This window comes from Gobio gobio, assembly GCF_949357685.1.
Source record: "Gobio gobio genome assembly, chromosome: 18".
NCBI lineage: Eukaryota > Metazoa > Chordata > Actinopteri > Cypriniformes > Gobionidae > Gobio > Gobio gobio.
The window spans coordinates 29563407-29585389 of NC_137111.1; the positions used below are offsets into that span (position 1 = coordinate 29563407).

At 37.6% G+C, this 21983-nt stretch overlaps 1 protein-coding gene across 2 annotated transcripts in view; it reads right to left on the bottom strand.

The window, feature by feature from the left end:
- The window catches only part of slc24a3 (solute carrier family 24 member 3), a 116908-nt gene extending 99460 nt beyond the window's left edge, over nucleotides 1-17448 (bottom strand). Inside the window, exon 1 of one of the 2 annotated variants that reach the window (XM_079843363.1) lies at nucleotides 17056-17448. In XM_079843363.1, the coding sequence (XP_079699489.1) occupies nucleotides 17056-17230 (175 nt within the window). In that variant the 5' untranslated portion in view covers nucleotides 17231-17448. The remainder of the gene's footprint in view (nucleotides 1-17055) is intronic. The other variant, XM_079843364.1, reaches the window with a different exon arrangement.
- Between the last annotated feature and the right edge of the window lie 4535 nt (nucleotides 17449-21983).

The window sequence follows — 21983 nt, forward strand, 5'->3', positions numbered from 1 at the left end:
ATAAATTTTTGGTGACTAATTAATTTCTGAATCAGCACAATAAATCAATCAAATTAGAAATAAGTTATTGATTGCATCTGAAGCAGTAAGTTTTACATCCAATCATATTAATGATGTTAATAAATAAATCAGACAATGCACTGGAAATTTTGTGATATCCCAGCAGTTGTGGTCTTGACTGGTCTTGAAACAAAATCCCGAGTCCTCTTAGTCTGAGACCAAGAAAAGACAGAGTACAAATGTGGTCGAGACCGAGACCAGACCAAGACCGGTCTCGAGTACTACAACACTAATAGACACTAATAAATGCCTTAGTCTCTTGATCATAAGAGATTATATGTAGAAAATGCTGTGAGTACAATCGGTAACACTTTACAATAAGGTTTCAATAGTTAACATTAGTTAACATGAACTAATGCACTGTGAACTAACATGAACGGCTGTATTTTTATTAACTAATGTTAAAGCTGCTGTCCGTAACTTTTTAAAGTGTTACCATACAATCTCTATATATTTATTTAATCAAGCATATAGAAAAAGGCAGCGTAGTCACTTCTAATGAATAAAGTCTCTATGCGCAACTGCACCAGAGAGCCCAGAGCATGTCAGCACCATCACCTTTATTAGAAAATGTACAACCATGAACCAACGACCATTTCCACAAACAAAACATGCAGTGTTCTTCATCCCCCTTTTGTCATATGTACAAAAAGACATGGTGCATGTCATAAAGCAAAAAACCTCTAGCATGATGTTAAATGCCTAGACCCTAGAGATAAAAATGCAGCTGAAAGACAAGGACGCATTACGGCAAAGGACCTCCCTCTACAGAGAGAGAGAAAGCGGTAGGTACTCGCCCTGATGTTCAAGTACTTCACAGAGAGCAAACATGACTGAGACAGATTATGCAACTTTAATCTTTTTACCGCAGTGCTTTTTCAGGGGATGCTGTTTCCAGATGTAAAATCGTCTTGAGTGAAATCGAATGACAACATATACTATATATGAATGGAAAAGTAGGACAACTTTAGCACCTTTGAATGCACACATCACCCAACAATAAGGGTCATTAAAGATTTACTCAAATATGATACTGTAATGGACAGCGTCATTAATGGAACAGGGTCTTATTTACTTCTCAGTAGCATTTTGGTCTCTTCTAAGTAATGAATAATAAAGCCTCTAGGTGCATATGCTCTAAAGAGAGCCACAGAATGTACTGATCACCATTCCCAAGAGTCCTCTGTTAGTTTTTTGCTACAAAAGCTTTTTACCTGCAGTGGTGTACACCACACTAATTTAGAGATAGGCTAGTTAATTTAAGTTTCTGACACAAGTGAACACGAGAAAAAATCTTAAAGGTGAAGTGTTTTATATTTGTGCCACCAGTGACTAGGGGTGTAACGATACACCTATGCCACGGTTCGGTTCATGTCACAGTTTTGGAGCCACGATTCGGTTCGGTTCTGTTTGCTATGACGGCACCAGCAATAATAACACTAGATTAACTTTTGACTTAATAATAACAACAGCAATAATTTAACTTTATACATTGGCTTCACGTTTTCTTTAGAGCAGTTAGCTATAAATAAAATAAATGTCTGCACTGTAGACTAGTCAGAAATAATCTATTCATTTACCATAATGTAAAAAAAAAAAAGCACATTTATTTAATAAAAATGTATGACACACACAGGTAATGTCCCACTGTAGCCTAATTAACAAACACATAAATTGTATGAATATGACTAACACTGATTAATAAATAGGCCTACGAGTTAAAGATATTAAATAGCAGTTTTTGTTAATACTATAAGGTAGCCACCACACTAATTTAAAAACAAAGTGAAAATAAAGTGGCATTTTGTGGTTATGGAAACAACAGTTACCATGGCGAATACACAATACTTAATGAACTGTTAATGTAACATGAAAACTGCTCCGGATAAACAGAATGCACATCATAACTGCATGCAAATCCTTCCCAGCTCACACACGTCGAACCAGTTACGTGACTTATTGGTAATTTACTTTTATTTCACGACTTACAAATTGACATTGTAACGTTGCATGCTCGTAGTTTCTTTTGCGCTTATAATTTACGACGTGATAGGGCGCGTGCGTAACTAAAAAGTGTGCGCTACGAGCACAGTATAACGGCTTACAGGACAGGAAAGCGGTTTTCTGAGGTGAGAGAGATTTTTTTATTTTGTAACAAGCTACGAAAATGACAATGTTGTTGGGACTCCAAGGTAGCATTTTGGGGAAACTGGCTCTTTTTGTCCTTCTATCACCCAAGTGACGTGACATGCACTTGGAAGACAAAAGTTAGTGTACTATAGGCTACTTAGTAAATAATATTACTATAATAATATTTAGTAAAAAAATACAGCTATTATTAGTTGTTAAAAGTGTACTAATTACTATTTAATCTAATGTCAAGGAAGAAAAAAAACATTTTTTGGCATAAGGTGAATGAGAGCTGGGCTGGGGCAGCAGGGGGCGGGGCGTGTTTGGTTCGACATGAGAGTATCGCGGTTCAAACCTTGGGTGGTGTATCGGGGTTTCTCGGTTCGGTTTGAATATCGTTAAACCAGACAGATTTACCATTATTTGGACAAACAGATTATGCCATCCCAAACTCACACCATTGGTTTAATCAATGACCTTATCTCAAACAGACTGCAATTCCTTTTAGTGCCACTAGTGCTACAGAAATCAAATGCTTGTCTTTTACCATAGGGATATGAGACTATTTGGCTTCATTACATGAAATCAATTTCTAAAATGGGTAATTGTATAGCAAGGTATTTAAGGTACCTCTTTGTACAATACCTGTAGAGTATCTGCCCAGAGAGCATGGTCCACATCACACAGAAAGCCTGTCACTAACAGTGCTATTTATAGGAATAAAGCTTGCAGATGCTTGTGCTATATACTTTTAACACTGCCAAAGAGAAAATAGATTGCTCTATCTAGCCACATCTGCAGCACATCACCTGAGGACCTGTCCCACAGATGATTGTCCCAGATAGCAGCTGTTGCGAAGAGGAACTACCCAGGAAATTCTATAGATTCTGACTGCCCTTACACATCCGACCCCATACTGTCAAAACGGATAAATATAACACTGCATACTTCCACTCTGCCAAACCCGTAATTACCTAGTTTATCTTCATTAGGTGAAAACTTGAATATGGGACAGTACTAGTCAAACAAAGTTAGGGAGAGAGGAGAGGTAAAAACAAATCAGAAGAGAGAAGGAAGGTAGAATTGAAGGATCTCTGGAAACATTGTATTATATTAGTGACATTGCAGAAGACAAACATCTGCTTGGATTAGAGCGGGGAGGGGGGTTTCAAACTGAGGAACAAACGGAGTCCCCCCAAGGGACTGCTATGGAGTCAGCGGAAAATTTCAGAGAAAGAGAAGAAAAGAAAAGAAAAGAAAAAAAGAGCCAAAAAAGTGGGGCTTTAGATCAATATATTTTAGGGAAAAGAACTAAATAAATACATTTGAATTATTAAGAATTATTTAAATATAAGTATATAAATATTTTTCATATAATAGGCCTATTTAATAATCATTTATTTTGGTTTGAATAAAATGGCAATATAAAATATTTGCTAATTATTGGTACCATACCAATTATTTATTTTAAAAGGTATACATTTATATAATCCCCCAGGGGATCATCATCATTCTGGGACCACCTTGAATATAGAATCCATACCAATAAAGAAACTAAACATGAACTCCATATGGAATTTCTTGGCTGTTGAAAGTATTGGAGGTAGAGGATGAACACATGTGGATCGCTGGGAACAGGCTTGTCTGAGAATCGTACAGTGTAGTTAATAATCAGACTATCAGGTGAATGATTAAACAAACCGTCAGGAGTGAATCTATGGTGGTTATATATAAAGACAGTGATTGGGTATCAGTAATGGGTCATTTATGAATGTGACAGGCCATTAATAGTCTCATTAGTGACTGCTGGCGGTGCGACCCCTGCTGTGCATGTCTGCTGTCAGCCAGAAGAGCTGGACAAGAGCCTCATCTCCACCAAAGAATCTTCAAAGGACAGAAGGGGCGCTCAGAGAGCTTTGGGGCTCTGGGTAAACCAGTTAGAGAGATGGTTTTCTGGGGAGTCACTCAGTATAGCACCACCCCACCTTTTTACAATCACAAAAATAGATATGGAAAATGTTCACAGTAGTGAAGGTCAACTAATTTATTTACAATTTGCATATTTTTTTAAAATATATTTTTAGAACTTAAACAGCCAGATTAAATTATATAGGACTTCCTTAAGACCAATTATCATCGTTAAAACATTCATTTTTAGTAGATACAAATAAATAAACTGCCACAGTCAGGTTGTCAATCACACTCCATAGGACAAACTCCACGATATTAACCCATCCATCTTACTTATTATAACAAACTTATTTTATATTCAATCCCCACATTTCAAGTGCCATATTTTGAAGTATTTACCAGCTTCACACACTGTTCAGAAGGGGTTTTGGTCTATTCTTCCACACCATTTTTTTTCCTTCTTAAGAGATTTTCTGAAGGTTGTTCAAGTTAGTCAGATGACACATTCTTCCTTCTATTTTAACAAGATGTACAGTCCCTGATGATGAAAAGCAGTCCTACTGAGACTAGCACCATATTTCACTGCATTTTTGAAGCGGAATGATTGTTTGATTTGTGGCGCACAAAACTGCATTGAATTTTGGCTTACAAGATTTGTCTTGGTGGCACTGAACCACAAAATCTCTTTCTACATCCCAGCTGAGTCTGGTTCTTCTGCGTTTCATCCCACTCCAGACATTGTTCTTTTTGGGTAATGGCTTGTTTTGGCCACCCTCCTATACTAGCACCATCTCTTCTCAGCACTATTTTTCTCAGCAACATACATTACAAACCAACATACCACCTTCAAATATGTTTCAACTGAAGCTTTATGTAATCAGACAGAATATCAAACAAGAGCTTACATAAATTCAAAGCGGTCAAAAGATTAAAGGCTTAGAACTCATTATTCTTTCATAGTGGATTTTAATATCTTAAGCATATTTGTCTTTTTTACAGAGAAGAAATGCTTATTTGAATGAAAGGTAATCCTGCATGAAAAGTAATGTGCTACCTTCTCCTATGCTAACTTGTAATTTGCACTGCACTGCAAGACAGGCAGCTCAAGTCTGATCTAAATCAGACAATTAAAAAGCTAATCAGTTCTTCTTCCCCTTTTGGTGCAGGTGAAAGGTTATCTGAATGTGCTAGAACTCACAGCGTGTACTGGGGTTCCAGGATAATTGCTGACAGCAGAGAAGTTTAGCTATTAGAAATGTGCCGTATCATCGCTCACAACTCAGATTACAGCAACCCTTTGTTGACACCAATGACAAGTCGCTACAAATACAACTTCATAATGACACATTTTTTAAGATATGAAAAGTAACATATTAGGGTACTATGCCAAGAAACATCCCTTACAAAAAGAAGTTTATTCAAGTGTGCTATATTAGTAGCCTATACTTCTTTTAAACTAAAATTTATAAAAGTATACATAGTTTTACATACTGTCTTATAAACGTTTTTTTTTTTTAAATGATTGATTTAAAAAGAAAACGTACAAGTATACTTGCGGTATAAAACTATATATATTATATTAGTGATGCACCGATCATGATTTTTCATGGTGGATTCCGATAACGATTTTTGCAAGCAACCTCGCCAATTCCAATAAAGATTTCCAGTTTTATTTTCTTTAAGCAACAAACAAGAAAGAAGGAAAGTATACATAAACAAGATGTTTATTTGGTATTTAACAGGACAAACTGGCTTTTGGCCATTGAAAAAAATAATTCTAACCATCTGAAATTAACGGCAGTAACTGCGCATTAAGCACATTCAATATAGATACTGACATTTAGCATCAGCATTTAGCTTTTGTTTTTCATTTGGGTTAAACTTGAAAGTACATAAAACTAGCCTTAAATTCAAACATTAACTGTAACCACGTGAAATGCAGACACTGCATAGTAAAACACAGCTTTTTAAATCAAATTAACTCAATGTAATTTTAAGGTAAAATAAAAATGTTCATCTTATACAGAACTAAGTTAATCTGTTTCATTTCTCATCCAACACGTGAGAAGCGGTGCTGAACAAACGTTCACTGTCTACGCTTGTGTAGGACGTGGACAGGAAAGCGGCTCTTATTTGTGCGCCAGTACAGTAACGGCTGTTCGCTTCTTGGAATCTGTGCCTCAGACAGGTAGCTCTGCATTTCCAGTTGAATGTCTTCTCTGTTATTCCTCCGCGATTACTTTTTTTTGTTTCAAATAGGGATTGTGATTCTAGCACAATTCTGAATAGACAACTAAACAAAATAACATGTAATTTAATAGAGGTTCTGACAAATGTTAATTGCTGCAGTCAATATATGTATTTAAAATGTTTAATGAATATTAATTAATAATTTTTTTTTAATCAGTTTGAATGAATGATTCAATGACTCGTTAAAAACGTTACTTGTTTCGTTCATAGATATACATAATAAAGGCTAGATGTCTTACGGCGGAGTCTCTAACGTCATCACCGGCGGCCATCTTGTCACAGGCAAGCTTTCTGGCGGGCTCTGTGGTACCCGATGTAAGGTGAGTGATCTGCACGAACACAAATAATCTTATCTCGCTGAAATCTTGACGGATTTACACATTTTTTACAAACGGTTTCTTATAAACGTTATTAACGTGGCTATAATTCTGGATGCTTGATCAAATTATGAATAATTATTCAATAGTATGCAGTGTCATCTCTGACGTTTATAACAAACCAAACAGTTCGAAAATCGGTAGAAAATTTAGCAAGTTATGGTTATTTAAAAAGTACATGTACCATTAAAACACAATATTACGAGTGAGCGAGCCGACTGTGACAAGATGGCCGCCAGGTGCGGACGTCGACCTCCATTGGCCAGCAGCACGGACGAGACATCTAGCCTTTATTATGTATATCTATGGTTGCGTTGATGAATCAGCATTTTCTAAACAAATCTCTTAAGTCAATGATTCAATGACAAATACATGTTTTAAGAGACACTTTGCACCAGCTGGTGGCGTAACAATGTAATCGATACAATCAGCATTCAAAGCACCATGTTACTTTCAAATGGTGATTCACTCTACTTTGATCACATCCGTAGACATCAGTGTTTATATCCGAATTATAAACTTTTGTCCCATTACTTCTGTGATAATATGAATATTTGTAACAAAGAAATGACGATACTGTGTGGTTGAAAAGACTGTTTGTGAAGCTGTTTTATACCTATACATGATATCCGCTCTCTCTGGGTTGGCAGCAGCTCAAAACCAGATTTGAATGTTCCAGTGTGATTTTGTCAAAGGTTTAATAGAAACAGGCGAATCGTTGTCATTTAGGAATGAGATTACGTGAGTTTGAAATCTTTTTAATCGTGCAGACAATTAATTGTGCAGCTCTAATTACATAACACAAAATAAATACAGATAAAAAAGACCAAACATGGGAACAACTTCTCAGTCTGTCTCTGCGGCTTAGCTTTGTTTCAAACAGATGGAATCTTAACTCACAGCACCAAATAGAGTCAAGGTTATACCACCCTTATGGTTAATATCTCTCACTCTGAAAAACAGCATACTAATGTCTGTAAAGTGAACTGGAGAACATATTTTCAGTGCGAACCATTTCTGGCAGATCAGTGCCCATACAACATGCTTGTCCTTGCTACATTACAATATGTGGCTGGTTTTCATCTCCGTACGTCTAAAATATTCCAAACATCTGTGTGCAATCCGTCCGCTCACTCACTAGCTGGCCAGAGCCTCTCTAGGAGATGTTCAGTGGTCTTGCTGTGTTCTGCCGAACTGTGCATTGCATTTGATTTACTCGGTTGGAGCAGTTTTTTGCTTTAGCAAACTCCATAAACAAATGCAATGCAGGGCCTGATCCGCTCTTGCCACAGCACAAATGTGAAGACGGTGGAGTGTAGGGGCATCATAAATCACACCTCTAATGAGCACATTTAGAGCATGCTATATATATATATATATATATATATATATATATATATATATATATATATATATATATATATATATATATATATATATATATATATATATATATATATATATATATATATATATATATATATATATATATATATATATATATATATATATATATATTTAAATATGAGAGAGAGAGAGAGAGAGAGAGAGAGAGAGAGAGAGAGAGAGAGAGAGAGAGAGAGAGAGAGAGAGAGAGAGAGAGAGAGAGAGGAGAGAGAGAGAGAGAGAGAGAGAGAGAGAGAGAGAGAGAGAGAGAGAATGTAGGGCGCCCCCTCCTCTCTGAATTAATGACCTGCGCTACACGTGAGGGCAGCTGCAGGAGAGGCGTGTGGAGGGATCCGGGAGGAGCTGGCAGATAGAAAACCCCTTGCTGTTTCTCTCTCTCCATCCCCTTTTCACCTCGTCATGTGCTCCAGGGTGGCAGATGCCTCTGTCCTGACTACATTGTCTATCTAGTATTCCAGAGTAGACTGCTAGTCTAAAATAAAACCACTGCATTAATTAGGGACATTCTATTGGGGGATTCAATACTTTTTGTTAATTACTGAGAATTTTTCTCCAAAATCTCTCAAATCGACTACGTTCTAAAATCGGCTACTAATACATTCTGAATACGTTCCATGGTCTTACTTTAAAGATGCATCACATTACAGAAGTAAAATGGTTGCAAATGAGATTTGTCATTGATTTGATTTTAAATAATGTTTAGGAAGAGATCTTTTTGTTTATTAAAAATCAAATCATTTTCTGCATAATCTATAATTAAAATAAAATAAAAAACTGAATAAAATTTAAATAACATTACTTCCGTTTTCCTCTGATGTCACATAGGCTGCAAAGGTTGGATGCTAACCAATACCCAACTAGCAATTTAGCCATTGTTTTGGCATTTGTTTTATTATTTGGTCCCTTAAAGGGATAGTTCACCCTAAAAGGAAAATTAAGTCATAATTTACTCACCCTGGTGTTTGCCAAAAAAATGCCCAGCTTGCATACGTCCATATAATAACAGTGAAAAGCGACCAGCATCAAGCATTTTAAAAAAAGATGCAAAAGTAGGCTCACAGAATGCTCCCATGCCATATATTCTAAGTGTTATGGGGGTATATGATAGGGTTTGGTGAAAAACAAACTAAAATTGTTATATTTAATGAAATTATCGTTGGTCTTCTTTGCATGGCTGCACAACGTGCATGTTCGTGAGACACTATTAGCACCACAGTTCACTCCGTGGCGGCCCAGAAAAAGCCATTGTTTTAGGTTCCACTCTAGTAAGCCCACTTTTCACAATCCAATCAATTCACAACAAATAAAACCAAGCCCTGCCATACATTTTTACTTGGTGAAAATGCTTTCAAATTAGTAAAATAGGTCTTGAAGTTGCGCTGCGCAGACGGATTGGTGTCTGACATCAAAGTACCGCGAGAGCAGACGGCTCTGTATGGTACTTTGAGGTCATACATTGATTGGCCTGTGCAGCACCGCTTCAAGACTAACACACCTATTCTAAGACTCCTGGATTCAATTAATTTATCATGGAATTGTCTTCGACTGCAATTTGAAATACAGTGTTACCACCGCTATACAAGCAGCAACTTTATAATTAAAAAGTTCAACTCAAGTCGTGTCTTACGCTAGAGCACATCACAAACAGAAAGCCAAATTTGTTAGCCTACATCTTACTCAAGGCTTCTGTTAACTTCTGTAAACAGCTCCACACTGTCAACAATGTCACTTCATCATTCTGATGGTCTGTAATATACATTTGCCATATTTGGACACTTTTGGATATGTAGAGAACACTTATGAATGATGGTTATTACTTTAGACTCCAAATGTCAAACCAGATGGCATCTGCAAACAAATGATGCTAGAGTTTTCCTTTTTGAGAAGTATCGCACTTGTAAAGTGTGCCTGTGCTATCTTTCTCTACAAATAAATGCCACAGTTGTTTTGACATTTTGTAATATATTGAAATGACATTCACACATTTTTAACTGTGGCTTGGGTGTCCAAATACTTATGAGGTCACTGTGTATATTGATTTCTTTGTTGCTTCTATACAAAGCATCTGCAAGAGAGTGTTGATTATGAACCATATTAATGGACAAGAAACTTATCATGATGTCAACATACTACTGAGAAATAACAGGCATGTGCGTTTATCTATCACATTAAAAATTAGTGAGCTTTATTTTAGCCTTACCAATACTCTGTGCAGTGCCTCTTTTTAAGCTTGAAAGATTGACTTTATTGTGTCTCCTGCTGTACATTTAGCTGTGTTGAGATGATTTTTGCAATCAGTGTTTGAACTGGGAGCTTAATTGCCAACTGTGATGTACTGAAAGATGAGCCATTATTTGCTCTTCACACTTGATCAAATGACTGGATGATTTTTATTCACTGTGATCTCAGAAATTCTGCGGAAACGACAGCCTGTGCTTCGTATATTTAGTGCTGGGACTCTGCTTTAACGCGTAAAGCCATGTTTCAAACAGAATTGTGAATGATTAGCTGTCAAAGGCATGTAAAGAGAGGCTGGTTTGGTGTAAGCATGATGGATTTTGTAAGTGATGGTGCACCAGACAATAACATCACTGGCTCCATTCATTAGCTCAAGTGAAAGCTAATCTGCAGAGTCAGTATATTTTACGGCTGACAGAAAATATTCAGTTCATGTCAGTGGATTTTACAATGAGCATAATACCATATTTCTCTCATGATAAATGACAATAAAGTGTTGTTTCTAATTTACTTGCCTTTTGGTAACCTTCAGAGATGCCCTGATTATAAAATAAATTCTGGTACAATTATTTTCTTCATTTTTATGGTTGAAAACCAATAAATAATGATACTAAAAATCTACATAATAAAATCTTACAGTGGGGAAAACAAGTATTTGATACACTGCAGATTTTGCAGGTTTGCCCACTTACAAAGCCTGTCATTTTTATCATAGGTACTCTTCAACTGTGAGTGACGGAATCTAAAACAAAAATCCAGAAAATCAGATTGTATGATTTGTAAGTAATTCATTTGCATTTTATTGCATGACATAAGTATTTGATAAATCAGAAAAGCAGAACTTAATATTTGGTACAGAAACCTTTGATTGCAATTACAGAGATCATAGGTTTCCTGCAGTTCTTGACCAGGTTTGCACACACTGCAGCAGGGATTTTGGCCCACTCCTCCATACAGACCGTCTCCAGATTTTTCAGGTTTCGGGGCTGTCGCTGGGGCAATACGGACTTTCAGCTCCCTCCAAAGATTTTCTATTGGGTTCAGGTCTGGAGACTGGCTAGGCCACTCCAGGACCATGAGATGCTTCTTATGTAGCCACTCCTTAGTTGTCCTGGCTGTGTGTTTCGGGTCGTTGTCATGCTGGAAGACCCATCCACGGCCCATCTTCAATGCTCTTACTGAGGGAAGGAGGTTGTTGGCCAAGATCTCGCGATACATGGCCCCATCCATCCTCCCCTCAATACGGTGCAATTGTCCTGTCCCATTTACAGAAAAGCATCCCCAAAGAATGATGTTTCCACCTCCATGCTTCATGGTTGGGATGGTGTTCTTGGGGTTGTACTCATCCTTCTTCTTCCTCCAAACACGGCGAATTAATTATTAAATAATTTTAATTATTTAAAAATCATACAATGGATTTTTTTAGATTCTGTCTCTCACAGTTGAAGAGTACCTACAAATGACAGACCTCTACATGCTTTGTAAGTAGGAAAACCTGCAAAATCGGCATGTATCAAATACTTGTTCTCCCCACTGTATATAATGAAGGCTCAACAAAGAATGCTTACATTTTTTTCATAAAGAAGCACTATCCCTTAGAGGGATAGTTCACCCTAAAATGAAAATGAAGTCATAATTTACTCACCCTGGTGTTATGTCGTATGCCCTTCTTTTTTTTATGGCTAACAAAAGATGATGTTTTTTTAAATGGCCAGCTTGTGTGCATCCATATAATAGAAGTGTACCCTATCATACCCCAGAACACTTACAATAAACGGCATGGGATCATTCTGTGATACTTTTGCATCTTTTTAAAAAGCTTGATGCTGGTCACTTTTCACTGCTATTATATGTACGAGCGCAAGCGAGACTTTTTATTTTTTTATTTCTCATTTTGTGGTCCATAAAAGAAAGCAAGACATAAGACATTATAACAACACCAGGAGGAGTAAATTATGACTTAATTTTTCATTTTAGGGTGAACTATCCCTAAGTTAGTGCTAGATAATGGCTAAAGTAACCTATTATCTAAAAAAATTTGTGGAGAGTTATCTGATATCAGATAATAAATATATACTGATATTCTGACCAATACCAATCAATGAAAAAAATTAAATGACAACTGATATGGCCCTATATATCATAATACATGGAAGACTTAATTTACACGTTACAGTGCCACCTAATATCCTGTGGATGGGCTTCAATGGCCACAAATCTGTAACTTGAACACTGTTAGACCTCTGACATTTCACACATTTTCCAAACCCTCAATTTGTCTGTGCGATATAGAATTACAATTACATCACTGATCCATCTCATGTCATCCATCTGGGACTATAGCTTGCTGTCAGGCTTGTGGCCCAGCATGGTGTAAAACTAGCTAAAATAATGAACTGCTCTGCCCCAAATATAGACTAAAGGTGTGGACCAGTGTGGATGATAAATGAGCTGGTCAGAAGAGAAAGAAAGTTAAGAACAACAAGATGTAATCCTACTTGGAAAGCTATGCAAAAATCAATTAAGCTGCTAGGAACCTATAGAAACCAGATGAAAGTTTACAAAATAGGTTCTATACAATGCACACAGTATATCCACCAACAACATTCAATACATCACAGAAAAAAAATGTTTACGTTTGAAACTTGCAAGGCAATTTACATGATCAACGATTGCAAGATTTAGTGATAATGCAGCACTGGCGACTAAAAAGTTCAGTCAAATGGCTTTCATTCACTTGAACTTAATTCCTTTTCAGGTGTTCTATTGTGCACATTTCCATATGTTTACATATGGCATATAGAAAGATTGTTGGCTTTGTTTAAAAACAGTAGAAAGGTAGAAATAGGCTTAATAATGACATCCCTAAAACAGCATAAATTAGTAAGGGCTCACAAACATTACACAACAGCCAGAGACTGAGACTTCAACTGAGGAAAACTTTAATCCTAAAGACATCAGGTTTATCTAGTGCTGTGCATTTCTTAAACCTGTTAGAGAAACTGTTATGAAATTTGAACTACAACATGCCAAACCACTCTCCAGTATTGTCCAAAATAATCCTAGACAATAGGAAGATCTAACACATTGTTCATTTTTCTTTCTTTCACTTTCCAGATGAGAGCATGCCATGCATGAGCACGAGGTACCTGGGAGCATCTGGGCTCACCGGGAACATTAATTGACGTCAAAAGCCCCATTGGGGCAGGAAAGCATTGTTTTTCCTCACACAACCTTAGCTAAAAATGTGGTGCGTACTGTTTTAGCTAACTCAGAGGAGATATTTTTTATCTGAATAGCAATGTTTTTTATTGATATATATTTATACACATACACATATATTTACCTAGTTCTGGAATGAAACTTGATGGTGCAGGCTGATAGGTCTTTAACTCATTGGTAGCGTTCACATCATTATCTACATAGCACAGCTGATTGGTTGCCGTTGCATCAGCAGCCAATGAGCTGCGGTTCAACTTTCAAACAAATACCGGAAGTGTTGCGGTATAGCAGTCTGCACTGCGGCACGCTTTCAGAAACCCTCCACCTTCCCCACCTCCACCTGTATAGATCTGCTAAGGGGATTAATTCACGTATGTTACATGTGCAGCAGCAGCATGTCTTACATGCTCACAGCAATGTCTGTGAATGTATTGGCCGTAGCAAGTCTCTGTACTTGCTCTGCAGCAGTGTAGCAGATTTATTCTGCCAAGACCAAAAACATTGCCATATTCATTACCATGCCAATCTCTATTATCATAACAATCTCTTGAGAATTGTCATGTACGAAATATATATGTGCTGTATATGTATATTATAATATATATATATATATATATATATATATATATATATATATATATATATATATATATATATATATATATATATATATATATATATATATATATATATATATATAATCTTTCCATTTATATACAGTTACATGGCTTTCATTGAATATTGTAACCAAAGCAAAATTTCCTATGGCCCTGCCTGGAGCACCATTATACATTTAGATAACATTTTCTGGATAAAATGACAGGGGGGAAAAACTACAGATATTCAAATCCTGTCCGAATCAGTACATGACATCACAGATGTCCTCTGGTAATAATTTGACTCAAGCCATTTGTAAAACTAATCCTGTCCAAATAGTGCAAAGGACAGATAAGGGTATTGAGAAACAGAGCGAGAGAGAGAGAGAGAGGGGGGGGAAATGGAGGACACAAGAAATGATGTAAGTAAATAAATGGATCAATCAATCAATAAATCAGTACCTTAAAAAACAATAAAGAATCTCAGAGGCCTGGCTAGCTGGCCCAGATGCATGCAGCATGCCTGTCAGAGCCAGTCAGCAACTGAAAGAGAAGTCACTTCATATCAGTGTCTGTGCTGGCTGGCAGACCACTCAGCACAGTTCTCCCTGCCTTTTATCATTCCTTATTCTTCCCTCCAAATCCATCTCTTCTCTTTTTCCACTTCTCTTCATATGCTTTCCCTCGTGGCATTTGCAAAATAGCACTTTCCTATATATCAAAACGCTGTACATGTAAATGAAAATGCTCTATCCATTTAATTTAATGTACACAGAGCTGTTAAGATCATGTTATACAACAAGATTATCTTTAAATGTGGTGCCCTTAAGTGAACATGCAGAGCATTATATGAAAAGATCTTTTGTTTTGTATGATGTCAGGGTATGCGACAGATGTACACATCCTGAATGGTTTTCAAAAGGGATGCATTTAATAGTAAGATTATTAAGAAGAGTCATTGTTTTTGTGCTGAGTTGCACAGATACTAATGGCCAGATGGAGTGTATGTGGACGGATTCAGTTTGCACGGTCTCATGGATCAGGGAATGGACAAATCTAGACAAGCGGATAAGAAAAGCCACTATACCAATATTTGCCAACTTTTAAGGAGACAACTTCATGCAAGTCCTATAATGTTGCTACAATGTAAACATGAGTGGTAGAAATGCTTTTAACATGTGAGCCTGTGAAAAAAAAAGGTTCAGACAAGTGTTAATATCTCTGAGATTAACTGCCACATTGTCCTGACTCAAGTTTTAACAAATTAGTGATGCACATTAACATGATGTTATTATATATTGAGATCATCAAGGATGCCTGTGTTAGTTAACAATATTTTTTAGCCCTAAAGACCTCCTTCAGTGTTTGTGAATCAGTGGGTAGACCACCACCGGCTTACTACAATCCATTATGGATCAGAACACAAACTTTATCAGCATTGTTGGGGAAAACTGCCCTGCAACAGATCAACCTATTAATAAACACAGATGTACAAAACACGTTACTCACTACATCAACATCACAAGTAACACTAACTAACAATTGTATTTACGATGAAAATGAATCTAAATCACGGTGAAATTAAACAGCTAACAGAGTGAGCATGATTGTCTTCTAAAACAGCTTGTAGTGTACGATTCTCTAAAATTATTAATAATCATGGTATGTGCGAGTGTACGAATTTCTTTGAATGTGGCTGTCTTAAATGGATTTTAGTGCTAGTACGTTCTCAGAAACTGTTAATATTGTGAGCATGGTTCTTTAAAACAGTTAACAGTCTCAAGTATGACTCTCTAAAACGATTAATAGCGCAACTACGGTTGTCTACAAATTGTTAATTGTATAGGTTCACTTAAGCGATTGACATCTCTCTAAAACAGTTTTAACACGGTTCTCTGAAACGGTAAGAATATGGCTCTTTAAAATAGTTAGCAGTCTTAGGTACACCTCTCTAAAACGATTAGGCCTAATTGTAGAGTATGGTACACTTGACAGTTAACAGTTCTCTAAAACAGTTTATAGCGATTAGTAGTACGGTTAAGTCTTAAGTACACCTCTCTAAATGGTTTATAGTGTGCATAGACTACAACTGTTAATAATAGTTTTAGTAAAACAGTTTAGCGTTAGTATGGTTCTCTGCAAAACGGTTAAAGGTAGTTATAGTTATGTCATTCTATAAGAAGATATTTTGAAGAATGTTGGTAACCAGACGGTTTATGGCAGCCATTGGCTTCCATAGTATTTTTTTTTCCTACTATCGAAGTCAATGGCTGCCGTCAACTGTCTGGTTACCAACTCAGACAGACTTGGAACAACTTGAGGGTGAGTAAATGATAACAAAATGTTCATTTTTGGGTGAACTATACCTTTAACATTGCAAGTATGGTTCTTTAACAGTCGGCTTGTCTAAAACAGTTCAAAGTGTGAGTACGGCTGTCTAGACTGGTTAATATGATAAACAGTTCTCTTACCAGTTAAGTTTGGCTCTCTAAACAGTAGTGTAATTACGGCTCTCCAAAATGGCTAATATTATTAGAATGGTTCATTACAATATTAAACAGTCTTAAGAACGACTAAACTGGTTAATAGTGTACTATATGACTCTTTAAAATGTGCGAGCAAGCTTATCTAAAACAGTTGTGTAATTCTGTTAACGTTTAACTGTTTTAGAAATCCATACATTACGGAGGAGTTAAGTGATAGTGTGATTCTGCACGTTTCCCTTTAACTCCGTGCAATGTTGCAAGTACGGTCCTCCACTAAAACAGTTCCGAGTGCGAGTATGAGTCTCCCGTAAAACTTTCCATTACCCCCCTCCGCCTTCACAAACACACATTCCTGACAAATCCTGAACCGAAACTCACCGGAATTCTCGGCCAAACTGGACAAGCCGGACACCGCTAGCAGCAGCAGCCCCAAGAAGCACATCTGTCCCCCGAACAACTCCTTGCGCTTTTTCCTCCGCGCTTTGATCTTCTTCTGCTGGAGCATCACTTGCAGCGGTCGAGTCCACACGCGAACACACGCATCCCCATCCATCACCACAGCTCGACACAGCTACAAATGTGACAAATACAGACAGATATGGTGCGACTGTGAGTTTTAAGCCGGGAGATTAAACGCCGAGCGACTGGAGTGTGTATATTGCGTTGACGTGAATATTCCCCCTATATGACTTCAAATTGTAATGTGGTGAAATAAAGATGCTGCACGCGCCCCATGGATGCGTCAGTTTGGTGCCAGTTCTCTCAGGACACAAACTGCTGCTGCTGAGAGATTGAGGATGTAGAGGAGGAGAGGGCGCGAGAGGGAGGGGTGAAAGTAAGGAAGTGAACGCAGTCAGAGAGAGAGAGAACGCGCGCGGGAGACAGAGGAAGAGAGAGAGACGGAGAAACTGGAACGCAGCTGTTCTAGTGGTGTCTTTCGCGAACGAGCCGGACTCGAATCTATGAACCGGCTCTTTTAAGTGAACAATGGGAGTCGGCTCTCGTCTGAGCAGATTTCATTTGTCTTTTTTTAGTATTTTACTTATTTTAATCACTAATGATGCATTCTAATGGTGAACTAACTAGTTTGTGCGTTGAGAGAGAACGAGAGAGATGGAATGAGGGGCAGTTGTTGAAGGGTTTAAAAAGAAGAGCCTAGTCTGGTTTACCACAAACAGACTTTTTGCTCATCACCACCCTCTATTGGTAGCATTTTGCTGGTTAATTAGCTGGTGAATTACTGTCAAACTAGAATTCTTTAAAAAATATTGTTTTATGAACATCTCTATAAATTGACATTAAATAGGCTACTAGTGGTCCAATTACACAAATATTTGTTTTCTCTATAGCAGTGATATAGTATGGTGTTTTCCTATATATTTTTTTTGTGTAAATTCTGTTCTCAAAAACAACAAAATATTTGTTATACATGTTGGGAAAAATGTTCCGACTTACATTCAGTCTTTTAGGTTAGCTACTATCTAATGAGGGCAAGCTGCCACATTTTTTTATTGTTTTAAATGTTATACAATTTATCAATTACAGCTAATTTACCAAACCAATTGTTTGATAGTTTGTCCTTTATCTTTAACATTTTTACTGTTTAAATCTATCTGCAATATTTACTGGCAGACAACAACAAAGATCACTGTCTGTTAAATGAACTGTATCTTTTTCAACTCTCACCAGTTAGAGTGTCACAGCAGTTCCATGTACCTGGTGAGTATTTTCTTATCATGCACCATAATGCATGCTTGCTGAGTTATGTCTAAACCACAGAAACTTAAAAACCACACAGCTGTCCATTGCCTTTTATATACTTAACATGGTTTCAAATAGCAGAAATTGTTTCCCCCTCCCAGAAATATGTTAAACACTGCAGGGAAAGAGCTGCTTGGTGCTCTGTGTTCCCTTCGTCAAATCCCGAGCTCTGTTGGAGCCAGCACTGTGTCAGCAGTTGGGCAGCAACAATGCACTTTTTATAGAGGGAAGTGAAGAGTGGGTGATGAGCCAATTGGATTAAACTGGACCACGGTGCAAAGGGCCACTGACAGATTGGGTGTAATCTCTGTCCATAACTGAAGACTTTACGAAGTTTCAGATTCTCCAGTGGGATGGGCTGAATGATTGGCTTTTGCCATCTCTTTGCATCAGATGAGGAAAGTGTGAAAATATTATTTGGTTATTTTACCTAAGATTTACACCGAATGGTTGATTAAAACAAGGTAGTGTCAGCTCTTTAGCCACTGTTTACCTAGTCTATGTGACATCGGTCCATTCCCCCCTTCCTCTAACGCTTTCATCTATAGCTTGTGATCTGTTCTTCACCCGTTTCTCTCCCCTCTCTCCCTTTCTCTCTCCAGCATGAATCGGTGTGTAATTCAGTTTGTCTTTTGATGTGCTATTAGTCTCATATTGTCTTGATGTTCTATATCCATCTGTGTTGTAATTGTTTTCCGATAAAATATATTTTTTCCACACCTTTGATCACCACGGTCGGTTCTTTAATATGCATTTAAAAAGGTCTGAATGCAGCAGGCAGAATCACTATGTAAATATCACATGTGTTTCATGAGGACCGTTAGATGCCTTAGGTGGATTTCCATAATGACATGAGTGACTCACAACTACGATACGTTTCAAGTCATCTGCTCTTGTTAACCTGTCCATAACATCTGTGATGGAAAAACCCTTGATCGATGGTCACAGTATCAGCCTCATTACCTAAACCAGAGCTATTAGATTTGCATTTGTTCCTGGCCGCAAAGTCATAGATATGGTTGTTATTTAAAGGGGTGGTAAACCACGATTTCACTATTCTAACTTTAGCTAACGTGTAATGTTGCTGCTTGAGCATAAACAACATCTGCAAAGTTACAACGTTCAAAGTTTAAAGCAAAGGGAGATATTTGCTTTTAAAGAAATCAGTTTCTAAGAACCACAGCAAACGGCCAGTAGGCGACTACACACATTCCTCCGAGAATATTAAATAAGGGGGGGTGAGGCCATTTTGTATCGCGGCGCTGTTGTGGTATAGTAGGCTCGAGTGTTGTTGCCGCGATGCCGAGGAAACGCTGTTATTTCCATCCGGATTGCAGGTCTGGGGTACTTGCTTTGTTCAGCCTTCCTTGGGACGGGGGTGCGTTGCAGAGCGTTTAACATACAGCATGTTATATGCACGTGTGTTTGAGTCAGCGGGGAATCAGGCGCGCGCAGGGCTCCTGCAGCACATCTAACAGAGGAAAACATCCACCGTCTTCGCGATTTCAATGCCAGATTTGCACAACGTCAGCTGCGTGCAAAAAACACTGCCGGTGCGTGGATGCACGACGCGCGCGCTGCACATTTCACGGAGGACAACACAAACTTCCACAAACTTCGCGAGTTCAATACAGGATATGCACAACGGCTTGTCCTGAAAGCTGGATTTACAAACAGAAGCTGTTCACGGGCCACAACCTGTAAGTCTGATTTATATTTCATCGATGTGTTTTCCTGTAATAGGTTGTAGCAAGGAAGTAAACAGATGACAGCGCTGTTCTGCAAACCAGTCTGTTAAATGCTCATTCATACTTAACGTTATCCGACGAACACCTAACGTTACAAACACTAACGTTAAACTCTCAACAGCGAACTTGGCATTAGTGTAAATGATTCTTTGATTAGAGCTTTTATGTATTGTTTATCTACAGGCTTGCTAAACATGGTTCTGTGTGTGATTTGGCTAACTTACTAGTTAAAGCCAGTGCTTAGTGTTTGTTTTGGGTTAGTTCTTGCGACAGATATTTGGCTATAATCGTTCTAAAAATACAAAAGTTAAAGTGCCATTCAGTAGCGATCATTATAGATCCGCAGTCTTTACTCTTGAGGAATGAACAGGTTCTGCTCGATCATCTTCACTCAAATGTTCTGGGTCTGATTCGGGCTCAGATTGGTATGGTTTTATTGACGCCGTTGTTTCTAACACTGACCAAAGCACAGCCTCCGGTAAGGGGCGTGACGTTTCCGACATACGTGCACTAGGCGTTTAGCGAATCACAGCACACTGGGCCAGCTAACCAATCTGAGCCCACTGCGTATTTTTGAGGGACTGGCTTCATACAACCCGGAAAGCATCAGACCGTTTTACAAGGAGGGACAGAGCAGTGTAGAATAAAGGTCAAATATATGAAAAATAAGGCTTTTTTTTTTAAAACGAAGCATGAACACATCTTTACAGTGCACCCCACAAACACAGTCAAGCCTTCAAAAGAATGTGTTTTACCACCCCTTTAAGTGTCTGTATAAATACCTATTGAAATATTCCAGGTTTAATGAAATAAGTGGTTAATAGCAGTTTTCCCTTCACCAACAGTTGGCAAAGAGAATGGAAAAAAAGAGAAAAAAAGAAGGGATAAAGTTTAAATATGAATATTGCGTGAAATGGTGCATCATAGATGAGCAAAGTATAGGCCTGGAGAAATTAGGATACAATAGGAGACAAATCTGTATAGATGTTTTGTGCAGTGGCTCAAACACTGACACACACACTGCTTTATGGAGCTTATTGAAAACAATGTGATGGATGGATAGAGACATTCTTTGTTTGGTTAACCCTTAGATAATTGTCAGATCATGTTGCATAATTTTTACGGAGATGACTGACTCACAACAATGCATTACTATTTTATATAATCCTCTATATTTTCAAACAGAACAACGCTAGAATCGTACTAAAATAATGCAGACTGTTTTGAATTTTTATCAGGTGCCTGATATGAAAGGTTTTCACCTTGTCATTCAATCATATTGTGACAACTCTTTATTTGTTTCTCTCACCTATTTAAGTAGGATTTCTACTAATTTTAGTAAAAAAAAAGTACTTTATAATACAAAATTACTTAGAGCATAGTAATTTTAAAGGTGCCCTAGAATGAAAAATTTAATTAACCTTGAAGTTGAATGACAAGAGTTCAGTACATGGACAATGCACATCACATACAGTGAGTCTCAAACACCATTGCTTCCTCCTTCATATGTAAATCTCGTGCGTGAAAAACACCACAGAAAAATAGGCGAACCTCAAAATAAGACCGACTGTTACGCAACAGTCGGGATCAATAATATGAATGCAGCTAACATTTGCATATGCCAGCACATGTTCAAGCCAAGGCCAGGTGGAACTGCACTGCCGAATCATCGGCAGTTCTGCAGGTATTGTGAATAAACAAGTGTCAAGCGAGGATAGCGAAAATGGCACATCACGCAAATAAATGTTATGTTCCAGAACAAAACTGTCAACAGGTATGGCTGATGTTTATCTATAA